The sequence below is a fragment of the Cupressus sempervirens genome, chromosome 11, assembly GCF_028749045.1.
Source record: "Cupressus sempervirens isolate cs-2001-9-10 chromosome 11, ASM2874904v1, whole genome shotgun sequence".
NCBI classification, from domain to species: Eukaryota; Viridiplantae; Streptophyta; class Pinopsida; order Cupressales; family Cupressaceae; genus Cupressus; species Cupressus sempervirens.
Genome location: NC_143128.1, coordinates 261,520,454 through 261,544,386, shown reverse-complemented (window position 1 = coordinate 261,544,386; position 23,933 = coordinate 261,520,454). Strand labels below are relative to the sequence as shown.

General features: G+C 35.2%; 1 protein-coding gene across 2 annotated transcripts in view; it reads left to right on the top strand.

Annotated features, from left to right (window-relative positions):
• The first annotated feature begins 9,424 nt into the window (after positions 1-9,424).
• LOC149529133 (protein virilizer homolog) overlaps positions 9,425-23,933 on the top strand; it is a 168,328-nt gene continuing 153,819 nt past the window's right edge. For both annotated transcript variants that reach the window (XM_089811290.1, XM_089811289.1), the window contains exon 1: positions 9,425-9,671. Coding sequence is in view for 1 of the 2 variants with exons in the window: in XM_089811289.1 (XP_089667415.1) it covers positions 9,597-9,671 (75 nt within the window). In the remaining variant the exon portion in view is untranslated. The remainder of the gene's footprint in view (positions 9,672-23,933) is intronic.

Below are 23,933 nucleotides of genomic sequence, written 5' to 3'. Positions count from 1 at the left end.
TCACACCCCCTCTCAGTTATTCTAAAGAATTCCAACACATACCCAACGAGACTTGATCCCTGATATGTAGTGCCTACCCCTAGTTTGCTTTTTAGTTATTATTGTCAAACTCTTTTAGGCTAGTTTATGTCAATGCTTGATGATTAGTGACATTGTATTTTTAGATTGTTGGATATTATCTCATACTCAGTTGATTATATGATGAGTTAATTGTTACTATTTATTTCATGTATGCATGATTATTCTTCGATGATGATTGTATATGGTGATTTCTAGTTATTTCATGATGATAATTAGATGGATTATTTATACATGTTTCTATGGATACTTACCTCATACTTGCATGTGTATGGTGTACCTATCTGTTTTATCTTATGTATGATGTTTTTGATATGGTTGAGGAAGGGAGTCGTAGTCACCTGCTAGTCGAGATCTACACAATGCACCACTTCCTGCCATACATGGATTTTATACAGATTGCAAGTATTGGGTATTGACTTTCCTGAATTTCCAAGATGAGCATACCCTATCAAAATATCTCAATGGTAAGAGAGGGGAGATAACTCTTTAGTATGAGTCCTATCCCTAAGCCAATTGTCCTAGAAAGTAGAACAAGTATCTAAGATGTTTACCCTTATAAATTCATCATATGACATAAATTTGTGATTATAACCCTTGAGTTTGATCTAGTATGTGTCATGCCCAAAATATATGGACAAAAACGCAAACAATTTTTTTTTTTTTTTTTGGACTACCTATCATTTAAGTGTGTTAAATCCTAACTAACCATCTTAATTCCATTGGCATTACTACCTATATTCTAATATAACTTCAATCGTCTAATATTATGAGTTGAACATATTCCATAGAAATATTCATCACTTAACTTTAATATCAAATCTGACTCATAGCCTAAGCCATAGTTATTACCTATTTAAGCATTCACTAAGACAAATATATATTTAAATATACATATTATTCCTATGCATAACAATCCATACTAGGGCACACTCATGAACATGATATCTTCTAAAATTATTCAATATTGAATTTAATTTACATTAGGTATATCTAAGGGGGCATAACCCATTTATATTTAAAAGATATACAAAAAAAGTATCTTCTACTTTCTATATCCTAGAAACACAAATACTAAACATTTTGTTTATCGCAATCATAATAACTACCACATCCTATCCACTCTAATCCTATACTAAACTTAAAACCTAATCGTTAAAATCTTACTCATATTAACTAATTACAAAATCCATAATTTAATTAAAGCTCATACTTCAAGTTAGCACAATGTATCATAAAGACTTGCCTTACAATTATTGATTTTCTTTTATTCCGTCCTATGCTATGCTAGGCTTACTCCATCTCACACCACCTTCCAACTTAGTCTCCTAATTTAAGTCAATCTTTATTCTTCATTTAACCTTATCTCAAATTGACTACCCATTTAATTAATTATTATTATATAGTATTAATCATTTGTTTCACAAATTTTATATATAGCTTCTTATTGAATAAGAGTATACCACCTCCCTACTTAACTTTAGAGATATTCATCTATCAACTTTCTAGTATTAACATTTTTATTTATTTTTAACCTTCTATAATTAACATTCCTAATTTTCTATTATTAATATTATTATTAATAACATTACTTCTATCAACTTTAATAACATTACTTCTATCACCTTGCCATTAATTACATTGTGCTTAACTTTCCAACTCCTTCTATCTAAATCTACCTATTCTATCTTACCCCATCATCTTTCCAAAACCCCAAGTCGATTTTCTAAACATGGAACCACGTGCCTTACATCATTGCCTTGCAGCATGGATGAGGAGGGAGACAAGATAGTTTAAGACTTCTCAAAATCTCTTTGCATAATGTTTGGTAGGCGTGCAGAAGGAAGTTAATAGGATTACAAATAAGCTTTTTCAGCTTACGTAACCATACCCAAAGTCAACATTAAGACAAGTACTTTGTGCAAAAACAATTACTTCTCCAACTACCCATACTAGTCGATTTCCACCAAAGCCATTAATTGCTGCAGATGGGTCTTTTCCTAGGAAAGATATCATGGGTGGAAAAAGGTGTAAAGTATACTATGTTGAAATTTGCATGAGGACAAGTTGCCTTTAACACTTGGTGGATGATTTCTGACACATGTCAGGATCATGATGGGTTTTAGCATAGATGTTGTATACGTTAATATTTCTAAGGCATTGAATCACCTAGGTGGTTTTTTTTTTTTTAATAAATTAATATATTCTTGTCTTAGTCATTGTCTTGGTTGGTGGTAGATGAAAGGAGTGAACAACTAGGTGGGTTAAATAATGAATTTATTCTATTTCAATTCTATTTTTTTATTGTCTATAATCAAAGGAGTCTTTTTTTTAGTTTGTCCATACATTTTCCAAAATATAAACATACACCTTCAAGTTTCGTTTAAACTTTGCTATTTAACTAGCTTCTTCCATGCATTCTATATAACTGTTAAAAATTGAATTGGTGTTGGTTTATAATTGCACCATACATAGACATTAATAAATAATATTTCATAAATCAACCCATCATAGTGCTAATGAAATCATATTTTAAAATAGATCTCTAGAAATTTTATTGTATCAAATAATCAAATACTTCAAATCATCAATCTCCGTGAAATTAAGCTATCTTCAAAAACTATTACTACCAATTGCAACTTTATAACTACTCCTATCTCAACACTAGACTTCAAGCAACTAGAGTATTCTCATGCAAGATTTAACTGGAACTCAACTAATATGCTATAGAACTTGAGATAACATTCAAGAAGGATAATCTTCATATCAATATATCTCTTCTAAGATATCAAATTTCTTTTGCATTCCACTCAAGAGCATCAAATATTTTTGAATTCCTGATTGGTGTTACTATCCAATAAAACAACAATATCATTACAATGAATTAATCTTCAGTGATACTCTCATGATACACAAAAGGTGGTGAAGTCAACATATCAAAATGTGCATAATGGAAAATACTTTCACTACACATGAGCACTCATAACCTTTCCATTGACAATCAAACTAAGACAATAGCTTTCTCTTACAATACATTTAGGCTCACATAACAAGATGGAGTTTTTCTCTCTATCTCATCTTAAAGCAATATTGTCTTCTCCTCCTATGCACATGGAAGATAACCAGGACTCCAAGTTTCCAAGACTTTTCTCTAAGAACCTGCAAATGCATCACAACAAAACAACAAGGACCATGGGTGCCTTCCACCCAACCATAGGCCTCAAAGAGACCACCCCCGCGCTAGGGGAACAAGGCTCAAACCGAGATTCACATACACACTTGTAAGAAACATATACACCACATACCAAAACTTCAACAAATCCCATCCCAAGGATATTTCACAAAGGTTCACCATTGGAACCTTGAACATAGGGTGAAGGTGGAAACACAAGGAGGTTTACCATTTCATATCATATCTGCCATAAAAATCATGCCCTTTCAGGGCTAAATCAACAAAATACAAGGCCCTTTCGAGGCTTCATAATATCATGCCCTTTCGGGGCTTCATAAACATCTTCCACCACACACACTACCAACACAACATCCTCCACCACACACAACCAACAACTTTAGCTTCCTACAAACCCATACTTCAGTTACTTCCTTTCTCACCATTTCTTTTTTTTTTCTTATCCTCCCCCAAGGCAAAATATGAATATGACAATGGCATACAATGGAGCCCATACTCCAAGGTCCTCAACTATGCAATCCAACTGCTGCCCGTTCACCCTGGACTTCTCTTCCCTTCCCACAAGGGTGAGTGTAAGTCTCACACCCATAACAACACTCAAGCACAACCAAGAAAATAAAACCAAGTAGAAATAAAACAAGAAATTTTCAAGAGCACATCACATTATCACAACACAATATCAACACCCATAATACAACAAGGAAAAGGAGGAAATCCAAACCTCATACTCACAATACTCCATAATGAAACAAGATGCACAATGGTGTCACACTAATCTACGTGGAATGAACACCATTCAAACACTCACATGAATGCTACTCCACAATGCAATGCAATGCATACTCCATTGATAAACTCCACTCTTGCAGATTTGCTTAACCATGCTAAAAGAAAGCAATGGAAAGGAAGCAAATTTGAGATACCAACCTTGGTCCAAGCTAGGGTAAGGATAGTTGCAGTAGAGCTCCCCTCCTCTCCCTCCAAAACCTAACTGTCTCTCAAATTAGAGAGTGGGTAGACCCCCACTAGTTGGGCCAAGACCCCCTAATAAAGCCTCTCCTTCTTACCAACTTGTCTCCTCCAACCTCTTCTATTTGACTTAGTGGGAACATAGATATGACAACCCCAAATTCGAATTGATGGAAGAATGCATGGGTAAATGGGCCCTCTAGGTTGTCTAGGCACTCACATGATCAAAATTAGGCCTCTAACTTGTTGTACTATCATATGGATAACTTAATCTCACATAAAAGACACTTTGGGACCACCTAATGACCCCTAAAAATCGTAGCCAAGTCCAAATTCGAATTTCCTTTGATTGAGACTCCTCAAGGCATTTTTCTATGTGAGGTTAACTTGGGTTCTTCATCGGGGTTAGGTTTAGGTTAGGTTACTACTTGACAAACCCTAAATGACATGGCATATACACATGGACAACACAAGTGTCAAGTGACACACACAAAATATCACATTATATTAAAAATGACTTGTTTTACAATAATACATGAACTAGGCTACTACACACACATACAATTCACATATACGAAATAAAACACATTACAATGAGGTTTGAATCTTTTCCACTGATTCAACCTTGGCTATGTCATGTTTGTAGTAGTTTGAGCCTTAATTCCCCTTTAACCCATGGTCAAATTCCTGCACACTTAACTCGAGCATCAGTAGTCCAAGAAAATCATATAAGCATATGTAAAATAAATCATTATCTCATTCAACATTAGGCTTGCATACATTTCATCATCTCAAATTAACTTTCCCTTTCTTAATCATTTCAAATATAATCTTCAAAATATTAAAATATCAAAACTTACATATCATATTCGACATTTGAGTTTCGTACTTCATTCCTTTTAATTGCATTACTTCTTCTAATAATTTCCATGTAAAATGTTCAAAATACTATAAAATCAAACTTTACTTATCAACATAACATGGTTAATTTAATATTCTGAATAACTTCATAGTCTACGACAAGATGCTGAATCCATAACTATTGAATCCCTAGGTATGCGGGTTAGGTCTCAATGCATAACAAAATTTATCTTTTAACTCTAATTTCCACTTCAACTTAACCTTCTTATATTACAAGCATTTCTACCATTCAATTCCTATTAAAGCAATGTCAATAGCTTACAACATGAAATAGAATCATTAAATGCATCAATTAGGTCATAATATGCAGAGGTAATTGCGGATGATCAAAATGCAGATATTAAAATGACATAACCCTACAGTCTCAAAAGTGTATCAAAACATAGGATTGAAATCACCATAATGCAATTATCTCGTTGGTACTATGACGAATTGGGTGAGGCCTCACAATATGTTGTATTTTATGATGGGTTTTCATAATTTGTCTTGTGGGTCTATGGTGATTTTTCCATTAATTAAATCAAAGTAAAAGAATATTTAATGATTTAATTTAATGGAAAATTATTAAGATAATTTTAATATTTAATTATATTTAATAAATTGAAAAATTAATTAAATAAAAAAATTAAATTTAAAGATAAAGTTATAGTTCTAATTTTGGAGCGTAATAATATTTATTTAATTTAATTATAATATATTTAAGAGATCATTTTTAAATAAATGCTAAATATTATTATTACTTAACAAATATTTTTACAAAAAATGCTTCGAAAATTAACTAAAGAGAGAAAGAGAAATTAATTTAATAAAGATATTTTAAATTGCAAAAAGTGTGCATGGATATTTCAAAAGTAATAAAATATTAAAAGATATTGATCAACGAGTTCCCTCTCGTGATTCAACAATCAGAGCCCCAAATTTAGGGGAGAACTCTTTATCAGAGAGGGGGAGTTCATTTTTCAATTATCAGGTTTTGAAGGAGCAATTTTCGAGAAGAAGGGTTTTAGAAGAAAGAGGATTTCTCGCATGCTTCATGCTATTGCGTATTAGCATCAGATTCAGATAGAATCTTGTGGTTTATTGGCACAATGATTTTTGTTCTTCAAATTCTTGTCCTCTTCATGTCTGATAAATTTGTTTTTAGAGTTTTATTTAAGATGAATCCTTCATTGTAAATTTTATTAATATTCATATCAAATTTATTTGTATTTGAGAAATTGAGTTTTTAGAACCCCTGCTTTGTGAATTTTAACCAGTTGGGTATTTTAATCAAGAAGGATTTTGAAACGAAATTGAATTATAGAATGCAAAACTCGAATGGTTCATTGGGTTTTCCCTATCATATTTAAATTCGTAATTTTTATTCAAATAATAAAAATGGAGGGGGGGGGGGGTTGTTGTGATGTTTGTTTTATTTTTATAGAACAAAATATTTTTAAATAAATTGAAAAAAATTAAATAAGTGTGGGTCGGGGCCACTAACCCCCCACCCACTGTACTACTACCAACGATAGACAATCGCTACTATACGCATCAATAGTACATAGTACTACTGCATGCGACAGACAACTACTGCTCCTACTGCTATGGCAGTTGCCCATAGGGTAGGTCAATGGCCCTAAATGCCTTGTCTTTTGTTATTAAATTTTATTTTATTATTATTATAAATTTTATTATTATTTGTTAATAGATTTATTAAATATTAATTAATAATTAATTAGTATAGTTTAAAAATTTAGTTTAATTAAGTTTTAATTAATAATAAATATTATTTAATAAAGTTTAAATTTATTTATTGTTATTATTATTTAATGATTTTGATTTTTAATAAATAATAATTATTTTATTGAATAATCAATAATTATTATTTTAATAATTTAATAAATAATTATTCTTAAATCATTTTATAATATTTAATTGTAACCTTTGTATTTTCATAAGTTAATGGTAATTGTGCAATTTGTTTTAAAGTGGGAAATGGGTTAAGTTGTAAGGGGAAATTCATAAACCTTATTATTTTGAAAACTTACGTTGAAATGAAATCTCAAACCTTACTGTTAACTCAAACTGTGTGTTTTCAAAATCAAACAAAACTGTGAAACTACATTGTTAATTGTATGCTTTCTTATGTTTTGGGTTTGGGGTTGACCTAGAAGGGTTGACTAGTTTAGGATGCCTACTAGAGGCTGAGAGTTATTATTTTGATGATTACATATGATGTCATGATTTAGTTTATGTATATTTTCTTAGATCAGTCCTATTAGGATGATCATATTAGTGATGCTTGTACTTTGACCAGTGATTTCAGTACTTGTTGGTTGCTTCTTTAAGAGCTAATGTATGGTGTGTGGTCTTTTGAGATCTTTTTGCTTCACTGAGCTTAAGGTAGGTTATCTACATGTAATGTCAAGAAGTGGCTTGCAATGGAGGCTGGAGCACAAATAGGCTGCTTAGGTAACCCATTGTAGGTTGTTTAAATAAGTGATAACATTACATTAAACGAGAGTAAAATAAATTATTAAGAGTAATCATTTTTCCTTGCCTATGCCTCGAGTGCTAGTACAGACTAGGGTGGGAGTAGAGAGTATGCTTGTTTACGACCTTGCTTTGTCAGTATGACTTGTCAATATGAAAGGATACTAGTGCCACATAGAGTCACTAGGGGGCCAGAGTCTAGTCAAGCTGCCAGGGTAACCTTAGAGTTGACTCATGCGATGACACTTGTCCACTTACATAGTAGATATCCTACAAGTCATTGTTGCCTCTAACTTTAGATATCATTTGTGTCTTGGTACCTTTGAGGTAGATTACTTCTAGGATTTCCTTGACCAAGATGTTAGATTTGACTTTTGAGTTGATATCATGTTTGGGACTTGAGATTATCTCCTTAGTGTGGTGGGAGTGGACCTTTTTGGGTTTCACAAGGTCGGGTGATGGTGCTTTTTATTTTTACCATTGAGATCTGACAGGTTGATGACGTGGTTGATGTTCCCTATTTTGTATCTTCTTTCATTATGTTCTTATGTACTTTGATGGATGGTTGTACTTTATTGTTTCTAGTTTCATGGATCTTATGAGATGATGTAATCTATTTTTATGATGTATATTCTTTTAGCTTTTCATACCCTGTGACATGTACAATGGATGATTGTGAATTTTGATTATTGCCAATTGGCATTTGAGATCATTGTATATCATTTAAATAGATTCATACTTGTAATTATTCTTTGATGTTGATTTAGCATATATTGGATTTAGTATTAATTAAATTTAAATGTGATTCAATGTCATGAGATCCTTAAGGAGTGTAATCTGTTTATGTGTTGCTTGTGTTTGAATGTATGTTATTGCATCCGCTATTTTATAACTATTGTTATATGTTATCTTTCAAAAAAAAAATGTTTGGCAAACTTAGTGAAACTTTAGGTTAGTTCTTTTGGATCCCTTGGTGAGGATCTTGGGCTCTTTAAGACCCTTTCAACTTCACTGGTAGATCGAGGGTCCATTGACTTTTTATTAATATTTGAGTTTGATATATTTTGACTTTCTTATGTTTAGTTTATATTTTTTAGTTAGGTAATCCACAGAAGCCTAGATTATTTATTATTATTGTTAAGATTAATTATTATTATGTGTTGATTACAAGTAGATTCTAACCCAAGACCTCCCACAATTTTCTAATATGTTGCAGACTCTTGCCTATGTTTAAAGTTTATTTTGGCAATTTGGAAATAAAGAAATATATAGAAGGAAAATAAAATTAATTGTTATTACAAAATATATTTCAAGTCATTATTAACCTTTCCATTTGTTAGGGTCAAGGTTATATTTAGGAATATAATTAGTTTTATGGTTAAAGTTAAGATTTTAATTAAGGTTAGGTTGTCGATAATGATTTAGGCTTATGTTTTTTAATGTTTAAGATTACTATGTTTATAATTTAAGTTATAATCATATTTAGAATTAAAATTATGTTTATAGTTTTGTACCTATCATTCCTATTTTAACACCTATTTTCATAGTTTTACAAATATATGAAAATAAAAAATAAAAAATAAATTATTTCTCACTCACCCTCTATATCTTCAGGGTACGCCAAGATAGGATTGATTGCTAGTTAAAAAAATTTTAAAAACATTTTTTTAACTTTTTTTTTCCAAAAATAAGAGAACGGAGAGGAAGAAACAAAGCATTCTCTCAATCGAGATCATTTCCTTCCAACAGACCGTAACCAGTATAAAAACAAAACCGCAATAAATAGACAGGATTGCAGACAATGGAGTTGTGGCCTCTGTGATCAGTCTAGTAGCTTGAGTGCGAGAAACACCGCCTAAATAAATTTTGCTCTTATTGTTGTGCCTTTGCCAGCAGAACTAGCAGCTCATTCCTCTCCGATAGACTAAATGTGAAGCAACCGAAAGCTGTCCAAGAAATTGAAATGGGACGCCCAGAGCCCTGCGTTTTATTTGCCCAGTCTTTTGTTCATCCTCATCTCGACGAATATGTTGATGAAGTAAGCATTATAAACATCTATTCTTTCCTCTTATGTTTTGTCTGCTTTTATTTTGATTTTTCTGGGTTTGAATTTTATCTTGCAACGTTGCGAATTGTAATTTTTACGTAGAGATCTGTTTCTGCTTCCTATCAAGCATATTTTGTTCGCAAACCTCTGAGTATTGTACTCGTGAAGGCGAATTCGCAAGTCGGTTATTTATTAAACAAAACGGTCAATGCCCTAAAACACTGCCAGTTTTTTAAAAGAGGGTGTAAGGGTGGTTGAGAAACTTGTAGTGAATGCCCAAATGCTAAAAAAAGCACTGAGAGTGAGATCTCAATAAATTGCAATAACAAGTTTGAAACGTTGGAAACGACAGGGGAGAGGGCGCTTCGTAAAAATGCTGTAATTATTTCCAAAAACAGGACTAACGAGGTTTAATTTATCATATGTTATATGGTACAAGGTTGGTACTGTGGGCACCTTGTGTGGGGTAACATGGTAGGATGATTGGGACGCACAGGCATTCCGTTGAAGTAAGGGACACGCATTTGGAATGAGATTGTGCGCCGCCATATTGAGTGTGGCACAACTAGTGTAGGCTTCTATATCATAGGGAGCTAAGCCTGGCTGCCTTACTAGGGTTGATTATGTTGTCTCTCTTCTTGTAGGGTGACATGGACTTAGTTTGGTTTTAACCATGGACTTGTAAAAATAAGCAGATTTATCAAACATTCACAGCCTTTTAAATGCCATCCGGTTGTATATTTTTTCCATTTCAAAAATCTCATTAGGAATCTTCCTTGAACAAACTCCTTTGATGGTGGTGTTGCACTGCAGGACCTAGACTTCTCCATGGTCTAAATGCTGGGTTAATCACTTATATCACCCAAATACAGTAGCGACTTTACCTTAATGCAATTTTCCTTAAACATGCCCCTTGAGGGAGGAGCTGCATTTTAGAACCCGGACTTACCGGTGCTCTAAATGCATGGTGGATTACTGTACAACACTCATTATAGCACTAGATCCCCTTACTGGGACTGCACTAACGAGATTCATATCTTTACTGTGTCCATGGAGGATTTTTTTTTCCATATACAAGGGAGCAAATCTATGCTGTTTCATATGGTATGTTTCTCCCTATTCACATCTTCTTACTGCATGTTCAGGTCACAGGACAGATCTCAGATGGAGCATAAAAGTCTTGCACTGCAGGATCCGGACTTTCTGTGTTTTTAATGCCAGGTGGATCACTTTATAACACCCAATTCTGGTAGTAGTTCATAACCTATTTTGTAAAATCAAAGAAACCTGACACTCAATTCATCAAAGAATGACCCTGGAGCTTAGTATTGGTTCAAACGTTCTTTCACTTCTCGAGTCTAATTATTTTTGTTTAAAAATAAGTGCATGGTAAACTTTTCAATGTGACTGATGATTATGGTATGACATGCCCTTTGGGTCCATGTGAAATGCATTGGACATAGAGTGATGAACCAGTGAGCCCACAAATGTGAGAACTCATCCCTCATTATAAAGCTGATGCCCAAAGCTGCAAGCACGTTGGACCAGCAAAGGCACAAGTCTGTGATTGCAATGGCCCAATGGAGGTTTGAACTTGGGTGAGGACAACAACACCACCACCACTTAATTATCACACTAAGTGGTTAAGGCACGAAGAAATGATATAATTATATCTTCCTAACCTTTTCTCTTCATGGATACTGCCAACAATTTACACGATCTAAGCCTATAAAGAATCTCAACAAATTCTCCTGGAAATTCGTAAAGTAAAACAATGTTTGTTTTCCTGTTTACTCTATTCCAATCCTCTTGATTTATTCATTCTGAGCCTTCATCATAGGATTTTTAATCAAACAAAGTTAAACTACATCTAAAACCCTTGTATGCTTCACAACCAAAAAATGTAACTGAAGGTTGTTATGGCCCTGTTAAATGCAAACAGATTGCAATATCTATCTAGAAATTGTATTCTAGAACCAACACTCGATGTTGAGACACAAAATGATATTGACACAATCATTGCATATTAGTCATTCATAATAGAATCTTCCATGCTGCAAATGGCGAAACAATTATATGGGGTATGTGCTGGAGACTTTTTTTTTCACTTTGTCTTTTCCTGATTTGTCATATTCTTTCAGATGATAGTCAGCCTCAGGTCACAACCTTGCTGAGGAAGAGCTTCCTGCATATCACACATAACAAGAAGTAGTTAAATGCTTCTAGTTTGCACAGAAACTTTAGTAATATATATCAGGTAACCTATGTCAGGAATTCTATCTGCTACATATCAAATAATTCATGTATATATCAAATTTTGAATTGCACAGTAATAGTTACAGCTGATATCAGGCACTAATATGTAAAATTAGAGTAATAACGAGGTGGACTGTGACAGTTTAGTTGGATTATGGCCATCTTCTCACTGGGTGCCACTGGTCCATGGTCATCTACTTTTTGCTAAAATTTGGTGATCTGCTTGTTGTTATCATATGGCCATCCACTCACCTTTTGCGTGGATCATATTTATTTTTCTTTTGACCTACCGAAAAATCTGAAATATTTATAAGAACTATCATTTTTCTTCTTCTTTTGAAATCTTATTGGGAACGACCTTTTCTTTTCTTCCAAGTACTTACATCATGGGGTTGCCTAAAAGATAAATGGGAAAGTACCAATTCACTAACTTTTTTCTGGCCTTTGATTTTATGACAGAAAAAGTTGATATGATATGAATGAATGAAAGATGTTAATAATGTCCACGATGCCAGATTAGCCTATGGGATCCCCTAGGTAGCACACATCCTAAGAATACTCTTCTTCGATTATGCATTTTGATCACAAGGTTTGCTTTTCTGTCTCGCTGTGCTTCTTCAAACAGGGTACATAAACTGCCTACTTCTAATATATTGACATATCTGGAACAGATATCATTGTATGCTGGGCACTCCATGATAAAATGTTTCTCTGTCTCTACCACGCCTCTATTGCAAAATAGTCATATCCTTTCTTCCCATTCGTCCTTAGTTATCAACCATCTACCTGTTCACGCCTCAAATGATGAGAACTAGTCCTAAGTTGGGCTATGATTATTTTTTGCTACTATGCATGCTTTTTCCACATGATCTCCCATGGGGTTACATCTTTTTTGCATGCATGTTGTTTTGAGTCTTGACCATATGATATTCCTGAATTTATTCCCCACAACTTTTTTGTTTCTTCATTGATTTCTGTACATTCGCATATGTTAACCTCCCATTTTTTCATCCATTTGTTGTTTTGCTTCATTTATGCCTTTTTTCTCCTATCTAATTTCTTCTTGGTAATCAATTAGGCCAGTGGTGTTGTTCCATACTTTTATCATCCTCAGAATGACACTCTGTAGCCAAAATCAAAGCGCTGAAGATCTCTTTGAGGCAAATTGCTAAACATTTCATATCCGTTTTCTACTATTGTTCCAAAATGATTTTTCCTGATGATGGGATGACTCCTATAGATGAAAATTTTTGCGCGAATGTCTCTAGCTATGGTTGTGATCATGGCTTCCTGTAGGAGAGCGCTGGTGTTGCAGTTTGGTGGTGTTTGTTTGCAAGTCGAGGGCTGGTTTCTCCTGTTACGTGCAACGCTAGGGTTGGAGATTGTCAAGTGCTTTTTACTCGTGTTACGCATGTGGATGTGTGAGATTTTGCACCTGTGTTTTTTCTCCAGCGACTAGGCTTCCTTTCTTTTAGCTTCTCGCGGTTTGGAGTTGTGTGCTGGTGTTTTTGCTCGCGTTTGAAACCCTGCACGACTATGCTTCCTGATGACGGAAATGTCCACCTGGCTATTTCCATATGCCTTGTCTCTGGTTGCAATTGCGTGTAGGAGTGTGTAGGGGTGTTTCTTGCACTTTGTTTGGTTTCTTGCCCTTGGTTTGGTTTCTAGCTTCTTGTTGTTCCTGCTCACTTTTCTCTGTAATGAGCTTTGTTTGGGTTGTGTCAGGCTTCCTGATGTTTAGGCTTCTGTGTTGGGCTTTGCAGCGTTTTGTGCTACTACTGCTGTGGGAATTCTCAGCCTGTGATTGCCACTGAGGTTTGATTCTTCCCTGTGACCTGTCATCTTCCCTGCACTCGTTTTCAATGTGAGTTTCTCAGAGGTTGAATAGTTTCAACAAACTGTTCTCAGTTGACAGTTCATTGATCACTGTTGTGTCGATTTCCGGTGTATGGAGGACATGCGCAAACTGAAATTAGCATACCATAGAAGAACTTCTCATATGGATTTCTCAGACAGATTATCTGCATTGGAGGAGGAGAATTAAATCCTCAAGGAATCTCTTCTTTCTCACATGTAAATACACAACACTCGAACTTCAGATTTTCACCATTAATGATGAGGCGTCAAACATTAAACAACATCTTGATGAGAGTTCTATTCAGGCTACAGAGATTAAAGACACTAAAGAGATGCAAGATGAGCTCCTTAGCTGCCAGAATGCGCTGAAAAGAAACACAGAGACATAGTTAAAAACATGGGTAGAAGTCTGCAGTAATGAGAAACAACAACTGCAATAACTTCCTTTGGTGGGTGTTGAGGAGCTTGTTTAGTCCAAGCTTTTGGACGAATGGGCACAAAGAGTTGGGGAACTTAATCTGAAAGTTGTGGTCTCCCATCTTCCACCACTAACCTAGCTGATAAGGTGTATGCCTTCCACCTTCCTTCGTGACCAGCAAGAGCTCTTTGAGATTATCATTGATAGAGCATGAATAGGGTATGACTCCACACTTTTTATCAGATTTCTCAATACATCAGACAGGCTACAAGTTCTAAGGGCTTGTAGAAAGCTCTTTCCTGTACTAGCTAAAATCTACCTCAATGAGGGTCTCACCAAGTCACAGGTTACTGAGCTTAAGCATAGCTGAACTTTAATTGCTGCAACCTGCCTTGAGGATAAATGGGCAAATATCTGCAACCTTAAGGCGGTCATTAGAGATTGTCCTCTACCTGGTTGGGAATCTAGGTTGCCCCCCCAGGGCAAATGATGCTCACTGGGTGAGGACGGGATGGGAATGTCTAGTGACTCCTTGATCGTCCACTGTTGGAACGGTAATGATACTCTTTGGTCATTACTTAATCTTTTTATGGATGTCATTGGCATTGTGGATGTTATTCTTGTTATTGAGATGCATGAGAGCCTGACCCGTCCCCTTCCCAATATTCCTGGGTAGCAGTGGCTTTTTGTTTATTGGGATGAGGTCAAGTTTTTTTGGAGGTGGCAGGGACCTGAGTGGGGTTGCCTTCCTCATCTGCGACCACCTTGTTAGCACGACGATTGTTATGCATTTTGACGATCTTGCTAGATTCATGTGGGTCTCTTCATTGCTATTTGTTATTTCCCGCTAGCTACTAGATTCACGAGATCTTTGAGGCAGACTAGACAAAGATCTCTTCATTGTTGTTTGTTATTTCCCACTAGCTACTTCTCCACATGCGGTTCACAGCCTCAAAGGTAACCCATTTGGTGACCTTTATGATTGGATTGACAGATTCTCTACTGTGGGGAACTTGTTTATTTCAGGGGACTTCAACGTCCGTACTAGAGATCTTCGGGCTCCTTTTCATGATCGACAGACTGACTCCCACTGCACTTCTAAGTTAGATAGTGATACAATTAGTTTACAACGATCCTCGGATGACATCGATGGTCCCTTGATATGGTATGGTAGACAACTCCTTCATCTGAGTCTACTGCTCTTGTGGTTTGTAATGGGTTCCCCTGCTTCCTCCGATCTGAATTATTTACCTACCGGTCCCATTGTGGTGGCGCTAGTGTCATTGACTACGACCTTGCTTTCACCTTCCTTATTCCCCTTGTTAGCTGATTTTTTTGTCTCCCACCTTCCATTAGTTGACCACTCCCTACTTAGCCTCACCTTTCGTGCCCCTCTCGTCATCCATCTCCCACCCCTGTCCTCCCTCCCTGCTCCTTTGCGTTGCCCTCGCCTACCCGCACTGCCTTTTTTTTGTGGATGCCGATTATGACCTCTTTAACGACCACCTCATAGTGCGCTCTTCGAGCCGCTCCCCTAAAGGACCTGTCTTGTGCTTCCACCATGTTTGACCTCATCTCCACGGTGATTCAAGAGTTTGCTGTCCTCTCTTTCTCGTATTTCTTCGTCCCCCTCGTGGCTTGTCCCTCTTGCCCCAACTTCTGTCCCTAGAACCATTGGTTTGATGACGATTGCAAGTCCTTCTAGTGTCTTATTTGCTCCACCTTCATCGATCAGGATCCCTCCTTGCCCCAGGTCAGGCTCTCCTACCATAGCTTCCTTTGTTGGAAGAAGCATCCCTTTTACTTTGAGTAGTGCAGTTCCCTTAGTTCCTCCCTTTGGGCCTCCTTGAAACACTTTTCATGTACACTGTTTGCCCTTCACTCCACTTTCCTCGACCTGGACTTAAGCTCCCTCAGCTCCCTCATCCACTGCCACATCTTTACCATATTCACCATTGACAAGGCCATTAGAGCCATGAGTTGTAGCAAGGCGGTTGATGAGGAAGGGTTCTAGGCGGAGTTCTCCAAGTTGGGGATTTTGTTCTTGGTTCCTATTGTGCCGATCTCCTCAATAGAGTAGTTTGTACTAGCTTTCTGCTATCTTGGTCTCACCATATTATCCACTCGATCCACAAGGGTGGGCCGACCTCTAATTGGGGGAACTATAGGACCATTATGATTGGACATACCTTTGCCAAACTTTATGCCATAGTTTTGTACATTATAGTGTAATGTCCTTGGTACTGGCTTTGAAGGATAAGTGCTGGAACTTGCAACTATCGTTAGTTTAGGGCCAAAAAAATTTGCAAAGAAGTGGGCCCAACCTCATTTTTTAATATATTTTTTTCTAAAGGCCCTAAACCCAAAAAACGACCCTCTAAATCACAATGCAAGTTCATTTACTATCTATAATCATGAATGTGTTGATTTTCTTTATAATCATGAAAATAGATTAATTATCAATGTCATTGATCAAGTATACTAGATTCATAGATGCATACTATGAAATGATTTAGTTTTAGAATTATGTATATTTCTCTTATTTTTTAGTATATGTGTATATATATATATATATATATATATATATATATATATATATATATATATGCACAAATCATAATTGGGAAAAAAAAAATCCCCGAATCCACAGATCCGATTCCGTGCCCGAATCGGATTCTTGTCACAAATCGGCAACTAAGGTACCTACGTACGCTATGATATTTGTCGTTGATTGACTCCTTACTTGAGCTTGTGTGTTCCTAGTGTAGGGATGTTGAATAATGATACTATTTGTTTGGATTCAATGCCATGTGTGTTAATAATGCCAGGGGAGTCTATATTTTTTATGCTCTGTCTGTGCGATGTTGAACTGATGTGTCCATCGACTGTTGTGACTCTAACTGCACTTGTTGTATATGGGCAATGCGACACTCTTTACCTATTCCCATTCACTTTGCACGATGTCTTATTTGATGTGGTTTATCTGTGATGCCTTCCAATGATAACTATTCGTCTGGATCTCTTCTGTCTGTTTCTAGAGACTCTGGCTATACGCTTTCTATTGTTTGTTACCCACGTACTCTATGATATTTGTTGTTGATTGACTCCTTACTTGAGCTTGTGTGTTCCCACTATAGGGACATTGAATAATAATACTATTTGTTTGGATTCAATGCCATGTGTGTTAATAATGCCTGGGGAATCTATATATATATATATATATATATATATATTGGTTTGACCAAATTGCATCCCTTGAATTGGCGACCATTAACTCATATCAAGAGTTTACAGTTTCAATCTAATTTGATTAAGGTTAGGCGACCATATTGGGAGTTCATAGTTTGCAATTTAATTTTGATAATATATTTTGAAATAGATTTAGTTGTTTGTGTAATGTTATTGTGCCTAGATTAATTTATTATTTGTTTTTTTTTTATATTACACATGTTTCAAATATACATATTATTTTCTTATTTCCTCATTTATCATTATTATTATAAAATATGAATATATTATGTAGGAAATTACATTCATAACTTATTACGGGTAATCACAGTCCCTTCGTCTCAATTTTGCTTGTCCCCAAGCAATTTGAGGCTTTCTTCTTTTCCCCAAGTGGCATCCTCTGCTGGCAATCCCTTCCATTTGATTGAGAATTCTCTCACAATGCTATTCCTTAGTGCCATTTATCTAGTATCAAGAATTGCTTCAGGTTCCAAGATGAGTTGTCCCTCGTCATTAAGTGAGGGGAGTTCTGCACAAGGTGCTATCTGTAGGCCCAAAACCTTTCTGAGTCGGGATGCATGGAATACATTGTGAATTCGACTATTACTAAGTAATTCTAACTCATAGGCTACTTCTCCAACTCTTTTGATTACTTTACATGGTCCATAGAATTGAGGTTTGAGTTTCTCTATTCCATTCTTCTTAATAGATGATTGTTTATAGGGCTGTAGTTGCAAGTATACTAGATCCCCTTCCTGGAATGATCGTTCTACTCTATTCTTATCTACATAGAGTTTTTGTTGATTTTGTGCAATATGCAAATTGTCCTTTAATTCTTTCATAATAGCAATGTTTCTTTGAATGAATTCTTGTGTGTTGGGTACCCTGCTTTTTGGGATGATTATGCCTTTGAATGTGGTGGCTTCATATCCATATAATGCTTTGAAGGGACTCATCCCTATGGACATATAATGTGTTGTATTATAACAATACTCTCCTAAGTGTAACCACATGATCCAAGCAGTTTGATGTCTCGTGACATAATTTCTTAGATATCCTTCTGTCCACTTATTCACTATCTCAATTTGACCATTGGTTTGTGGGTGATAACTATTACAAAGTAATTGGAAAATATTTGCTTGTTATTAACAGTGATCAAGAGATCGATTTATACAAGAGACTGGACGAGAAACATTCTATTCTAGAAACAAAAAACCAAAAATTAGAAACATTCTAATATTTATAGAAGATTACAATAGATAACCATTAGATACTAAATAGAGATAATAGAAACTATATATTATCGTAATAATAATTGGTGCTTGGATTGAGTGAATTCCTTGCTAGTTTGAATAATTCTTGCCAAAATTTGCTGAGGAATTTGTTAAGTAACATGGATCATTTTTTTGCAAATGTATTAACATTACCAAATGTAATTGATGTGTACCAAATGCAGATTTGAATCTCATATAAATATGAGAGGAGACATGTTTCTAAGGTTTAATCATCCTTTAATTAATATATTTAATAATAATAATTCGTATAATATATATATATATATATATATAATTATTACATGAATAAGTATATATAGTAAATGATGATTTACCAATAACAAAAATGTATCTTAGATCAAATTAATCCAACTAAAGCTACAAGTTTAACACTCCTTGTTCGCTAGGGAGGATTTATAGAACACATTATGTCTCAAGAATATGGAGAAATATCATCTCTATATGATATTTTTGGAGTGACACATTTAAGGATATAAATATAAATCCATCAACGTAGATGTTATATTTCAATATAATCTGAAGTATGATTCAACAAGAAATATTAATCATATGATATTCATCATACGTATTCTTTTGGTATGTGCACTGGCATCAAATCCTTGATGCCTACCAAAAGAATATGTTATATCCTAGAAGGATATGAGTTATCTGATTTCCAGCATGTTATATTTCAATATAATCTAAAGTATGATTCAACAAGAAATATTAATCATATGATATTCATCATACGTATTCTTTTGGTATGTGCACTGGCATCAAATCCTTGATGCCTACCAAAAGAATATGTTATATCCTAGAAGGATATGAGTTATCTGATTTCCAGCACGTTATATTTCAATATAATCTGAAGTATGATTGAACAAGAAATATTAATCATATAATATTCATCATACGTATTCTTTTGGTATGTGCACTAGCATCAAATCCTTGATGTGTACCAAAAGAATATGTTATATCCTAGAAGGATATGAGTTATTTGATTTCCAGCACCCCGGGCCAACAATTTAATATAGTCTATCAAATAACAAGAAATCACAGTGTCATGGTCTTTATCATGACAAGTATCATGATCTCCAGCACTTTGGGACAACAACTTAATGAAGTTGGATCATGATATGTTAGTAATCATGACTTACAACACTCTAGGAAAACAACTCAATGAAGTCTGTCATGATAATAGGTCTACCATTTATAAGATTGTCACCTTGCAATGGTTACCTTTTGTTTGCTTGTTATCATAACTTCTAGCACTCTGGGACAACAACTTAATGAAGTCTGTCATGATAATAGGTCTACCAATATAAGATTGTCAGCTTACAATGGTTACCTTCTGTTTGTTCGTTACCATAACTTCCAACACTCTGGGACAACAACTTAATGAAGTCTGTCATGATAACAGGTCTACCATTTATTAGATCATCATCTTACAATGGTTACCTTTTGTTTGTATATGTCAATGAAACGTCGCCTTTCATTCCATATCATATGCTAAATAGTTACCACCACGAACCAAGTTAGAGGGTGCTACAAAGGCTTTCACCTCAATCTCTCTCACAGAGAAGAATGCATTACAAGGAATTTCACTTAGAACTTCTCCTCATGGAGAAGATATCATTCACAAAGGATTGCACCTCAAAATTCTCCCTCTATACAATGATCCTGGGAAGTCAAGTCCAGTAGTTACTCCCTTAGATGCTCTCTTCCCCAAGGATCACACTCACTCTGAATTTGATGTTAATTTTCTGATTTTCTAGTGATAAGTCAATACTTCTTCATGATGCACTCAAGAGTAGGCCCATCAAAATCATGCAGTCACACACATGTATTTCTAGACTCCCTCTGAGTATTAATCTTCTAAGCTCATGCGTTGCCTTCAAAGAAGTGTCATGCTCCCTCTTAATGTAGAAGGTTACTCATAATCTCAATCATCAAAGATATTTGCTTCAAGAGCCTCACTTTATCCAGCCTGATCATAACTTCTTTTAAGCTATTGTCATAAGTTGCCTAATGTGTCATTCTTTTTTTCCTGCAAGATCAACTTTAGATACAAAGGAAAATATCAAGACAAATAACTCTTATAGTATGTGTAGAATTACAAATAAGAGAGAGACCACAATAAGCAAGTAAATATAATACTCAAGGATAATAAATACTTATCTGCACATTAATGTTCTTGATACAAGTTGCTCCAATGAAGCTCCATACTTAAATAAGATGATGTTTCTGTATAAACATTTGTCAACCAATGGGAATGAAACATCGGTTATTATTCCCCCCCACAATGTAAAATTCCCACTCGTTCCATCAACATTGTTAGTGATACTTAGTTCTCATGAACGATGATTTCGTTCTATGCAATTTGTATCTAGAGGAATGTATTGAAGTTCTGCTTCCATGCATGATCCATCATTGCTATTATTCCTCATATCATCATCTCCTTGGTGTGAGTATGTAAAGTTCTTTCTATACAGTTGCTTGATTCTATCTAATTTTCCAATTTTAAGAGGGTCTTTGTAGTTTCCTTGTAGAATATTTCTCACCTTTAACTTTGATATGTAGTAGAGTTTACCTTGGTTTTAAGGAGATCGTATATATTTTACTCTTCAGAATACATGTTTCCTCTATTTGCTTCCTCTCTTTCAAGGTTGCCTCTAATGAAATGTCAATTTCCCTTTGAATCTCAATCGCCCTCTTTTTACTTCAATAACATTCTCAGAGGAAAAGATCAAGGAAAATAATTCTTATAGTATGTATAGAATTACAAATAAGAGGCTGACTGCAATAATTAAGTGAATGTAATACTCAAGGAAAATACTTACATGTACATAAACATCTTTGATGCAATCTTTTATACTTCTTGATTCATCATCCTCTTTATACTAATATCAATACTTCCTCTCATTTATATCTTTTGCATTATTCTAATATTTGGGGAATCCTTAATCTCAGTCATGTTGGTCAAAGATCAAATGGAGATCATCATCTTACATACCAACATTATAAAGTTTGTAAAAAACATGGTCATGTCAATCAAATCTCATATTATGATACTATAGCCTTTGAATCAATCTTTCCATACATAATATTTTATATTAATTATAAAATATCACTTCAAATATTCTTAAGTGTCACAATATCAAATAGCTATTATTCCACTTATATCTACCTATAAGGAAATAAATGAATAATTATATAAAACAAGTTCATAACAAAATAAAATAAAATCATTGTACCTCCAATCGTTGTGGTACCCGCAAAATGACTTTCAAATATCTATGATTTGACTTACCTTCTTTGTTGCATATTCCAAAATATCGAGTGCAATTATATTTCTATCAAAATAGTGACAATGTTAAGGAAGTCATTTTCAATGTGCCCAGTATTTGAAAGTACTCGGTTCCCATTGTACATGGATCACCAACATGTTCAACATGCGAAGGTTGATTGATGTTATTTGGTCTTCTAGCTGAAACACAAGGGTATTATGATGCGCTTTCAAATACATCTTCTAATGTAGTCTTTGGCACCTTGTAATGTTCCGAACAGTTTCGGCAATGTTCCCGAAAGTTTTGGAGATTTCCCGAATGTTTTCGGAGATGCTTCTGAACGGTTTCTGCTTTGATACCACTGTAATGTTCTGTTGTAGAGTTTCCTTATGAAGCCCCATACTATGCTTTAGGTTGTCTTGTCATGTGCTTCAAGTAGTCTAGTTGTGTGCTCCAAATAGTATTCCTTAGTGCTTCCGGTGGCTAGTGCTTCAGGTCAATGCTTCACATAGCTCTCCCTTAGTGCTTCATGTTAGTGCTTTAGGTCAGTGCTTCGGGTCAGCGCTTCTGTTAGTTCTTCGGGTGGCTAGTACTTTAGGTCAGTGAAAGTTTCAGAGATTTCCCGAACAGTTTCAAAGATGCTCCCGAATAGTTTCTACTCTAATACCACTGTAATGTTCTGTTCTAGAGTTTCCTTATGAAGCCCCGTACTATGCTTTAGGTAGTCCTCTAGGCGGCGATGCACAATGGAGTGAGGCTGTACTGCAATGTTGGAGCACAAGGAGGCTGTACGACAAGGAGTAGGTAGTGAGAAGCTGTGTGGTGCAGGAACAAGTGACCATACGGTGGTCTTTGGGTGATCGTATGGTAGTGGATTGAAGGGTTGTACGGTGGAGGTGGAGGGGCAATTGTGCAGGATGGATAATGAGGCGATATGATGGGAAGGACAGTCGTACAGTATGGAGAAACTGGAGGCCGAAAGGGAGGTACGGAAAGATGGTGTGTTGAGGCTGTACATCCGTATGGTGATATAGAAGGAGGTTGTATGTTGAAGTAAAGGTAATTACAACAAGGAGGAAAACAAAGAAGTTTGGCAATGCTGTTCGCAATGCAAAATGCAATATATTAAACACAAACACCTTATAGGATCCCAAAGACCAGCTAGATACACACTTGCACCAATTAATAATGATATTTTGCATATAGACGCAAAAATAGAGATTAGAACACACATTACCTTCAATTAGGTTTGCCAAAAGATGGTGCTCTGATTTGCGAGATCCGAGCAAAGTATTATAGGTGACGGAATAAGGTGAGGGTTGAATCCCACTGAAATTGGAAATAGCCAAGTAGGGAAGGCCTTCCACTTTCGAAATGGTGAACAACAGAGAATCCCAACAAGAATTCGCAATACAAAGAAATAATCCAAATTGCATTCCTACAACTACATACAAGCCATCCTTAAATATTCGTCGGGTAAAACCTTTCCGAGGGTGTACAAAGATAGCTGACGGCAAAACTTGCAAAGGGAAGTAAAAATAAAAATAGGTTCGAGATATATTAAATCAATTGGAACCACAAATACAAATAATATTCGGGCCCATATTAATTAATTAAAATAACTAATTAAAGGTTCTTTTATTATATTATTTAAATTATGGGACTAGTTAATTAATTAATTAAATTAAATTATTACATTCAAATTCGGGGACGTGACAAATCCTCGCTGCCCAAAATTGCTTGCCCTCGAACAATCCATCATCAAATGAAACACCAACAGCTTCCGGGTCCCAAATCAAATGCGCATGCAAGACAAGTGAAATGATGTCAATCCTCCGTAACACCACATTGCTATCAAACTTTCGTTGCACCACGTTGATATTATTATTGTCGTATCCTTCACCAGGATCCTAATGACACAAATTGATGAAAT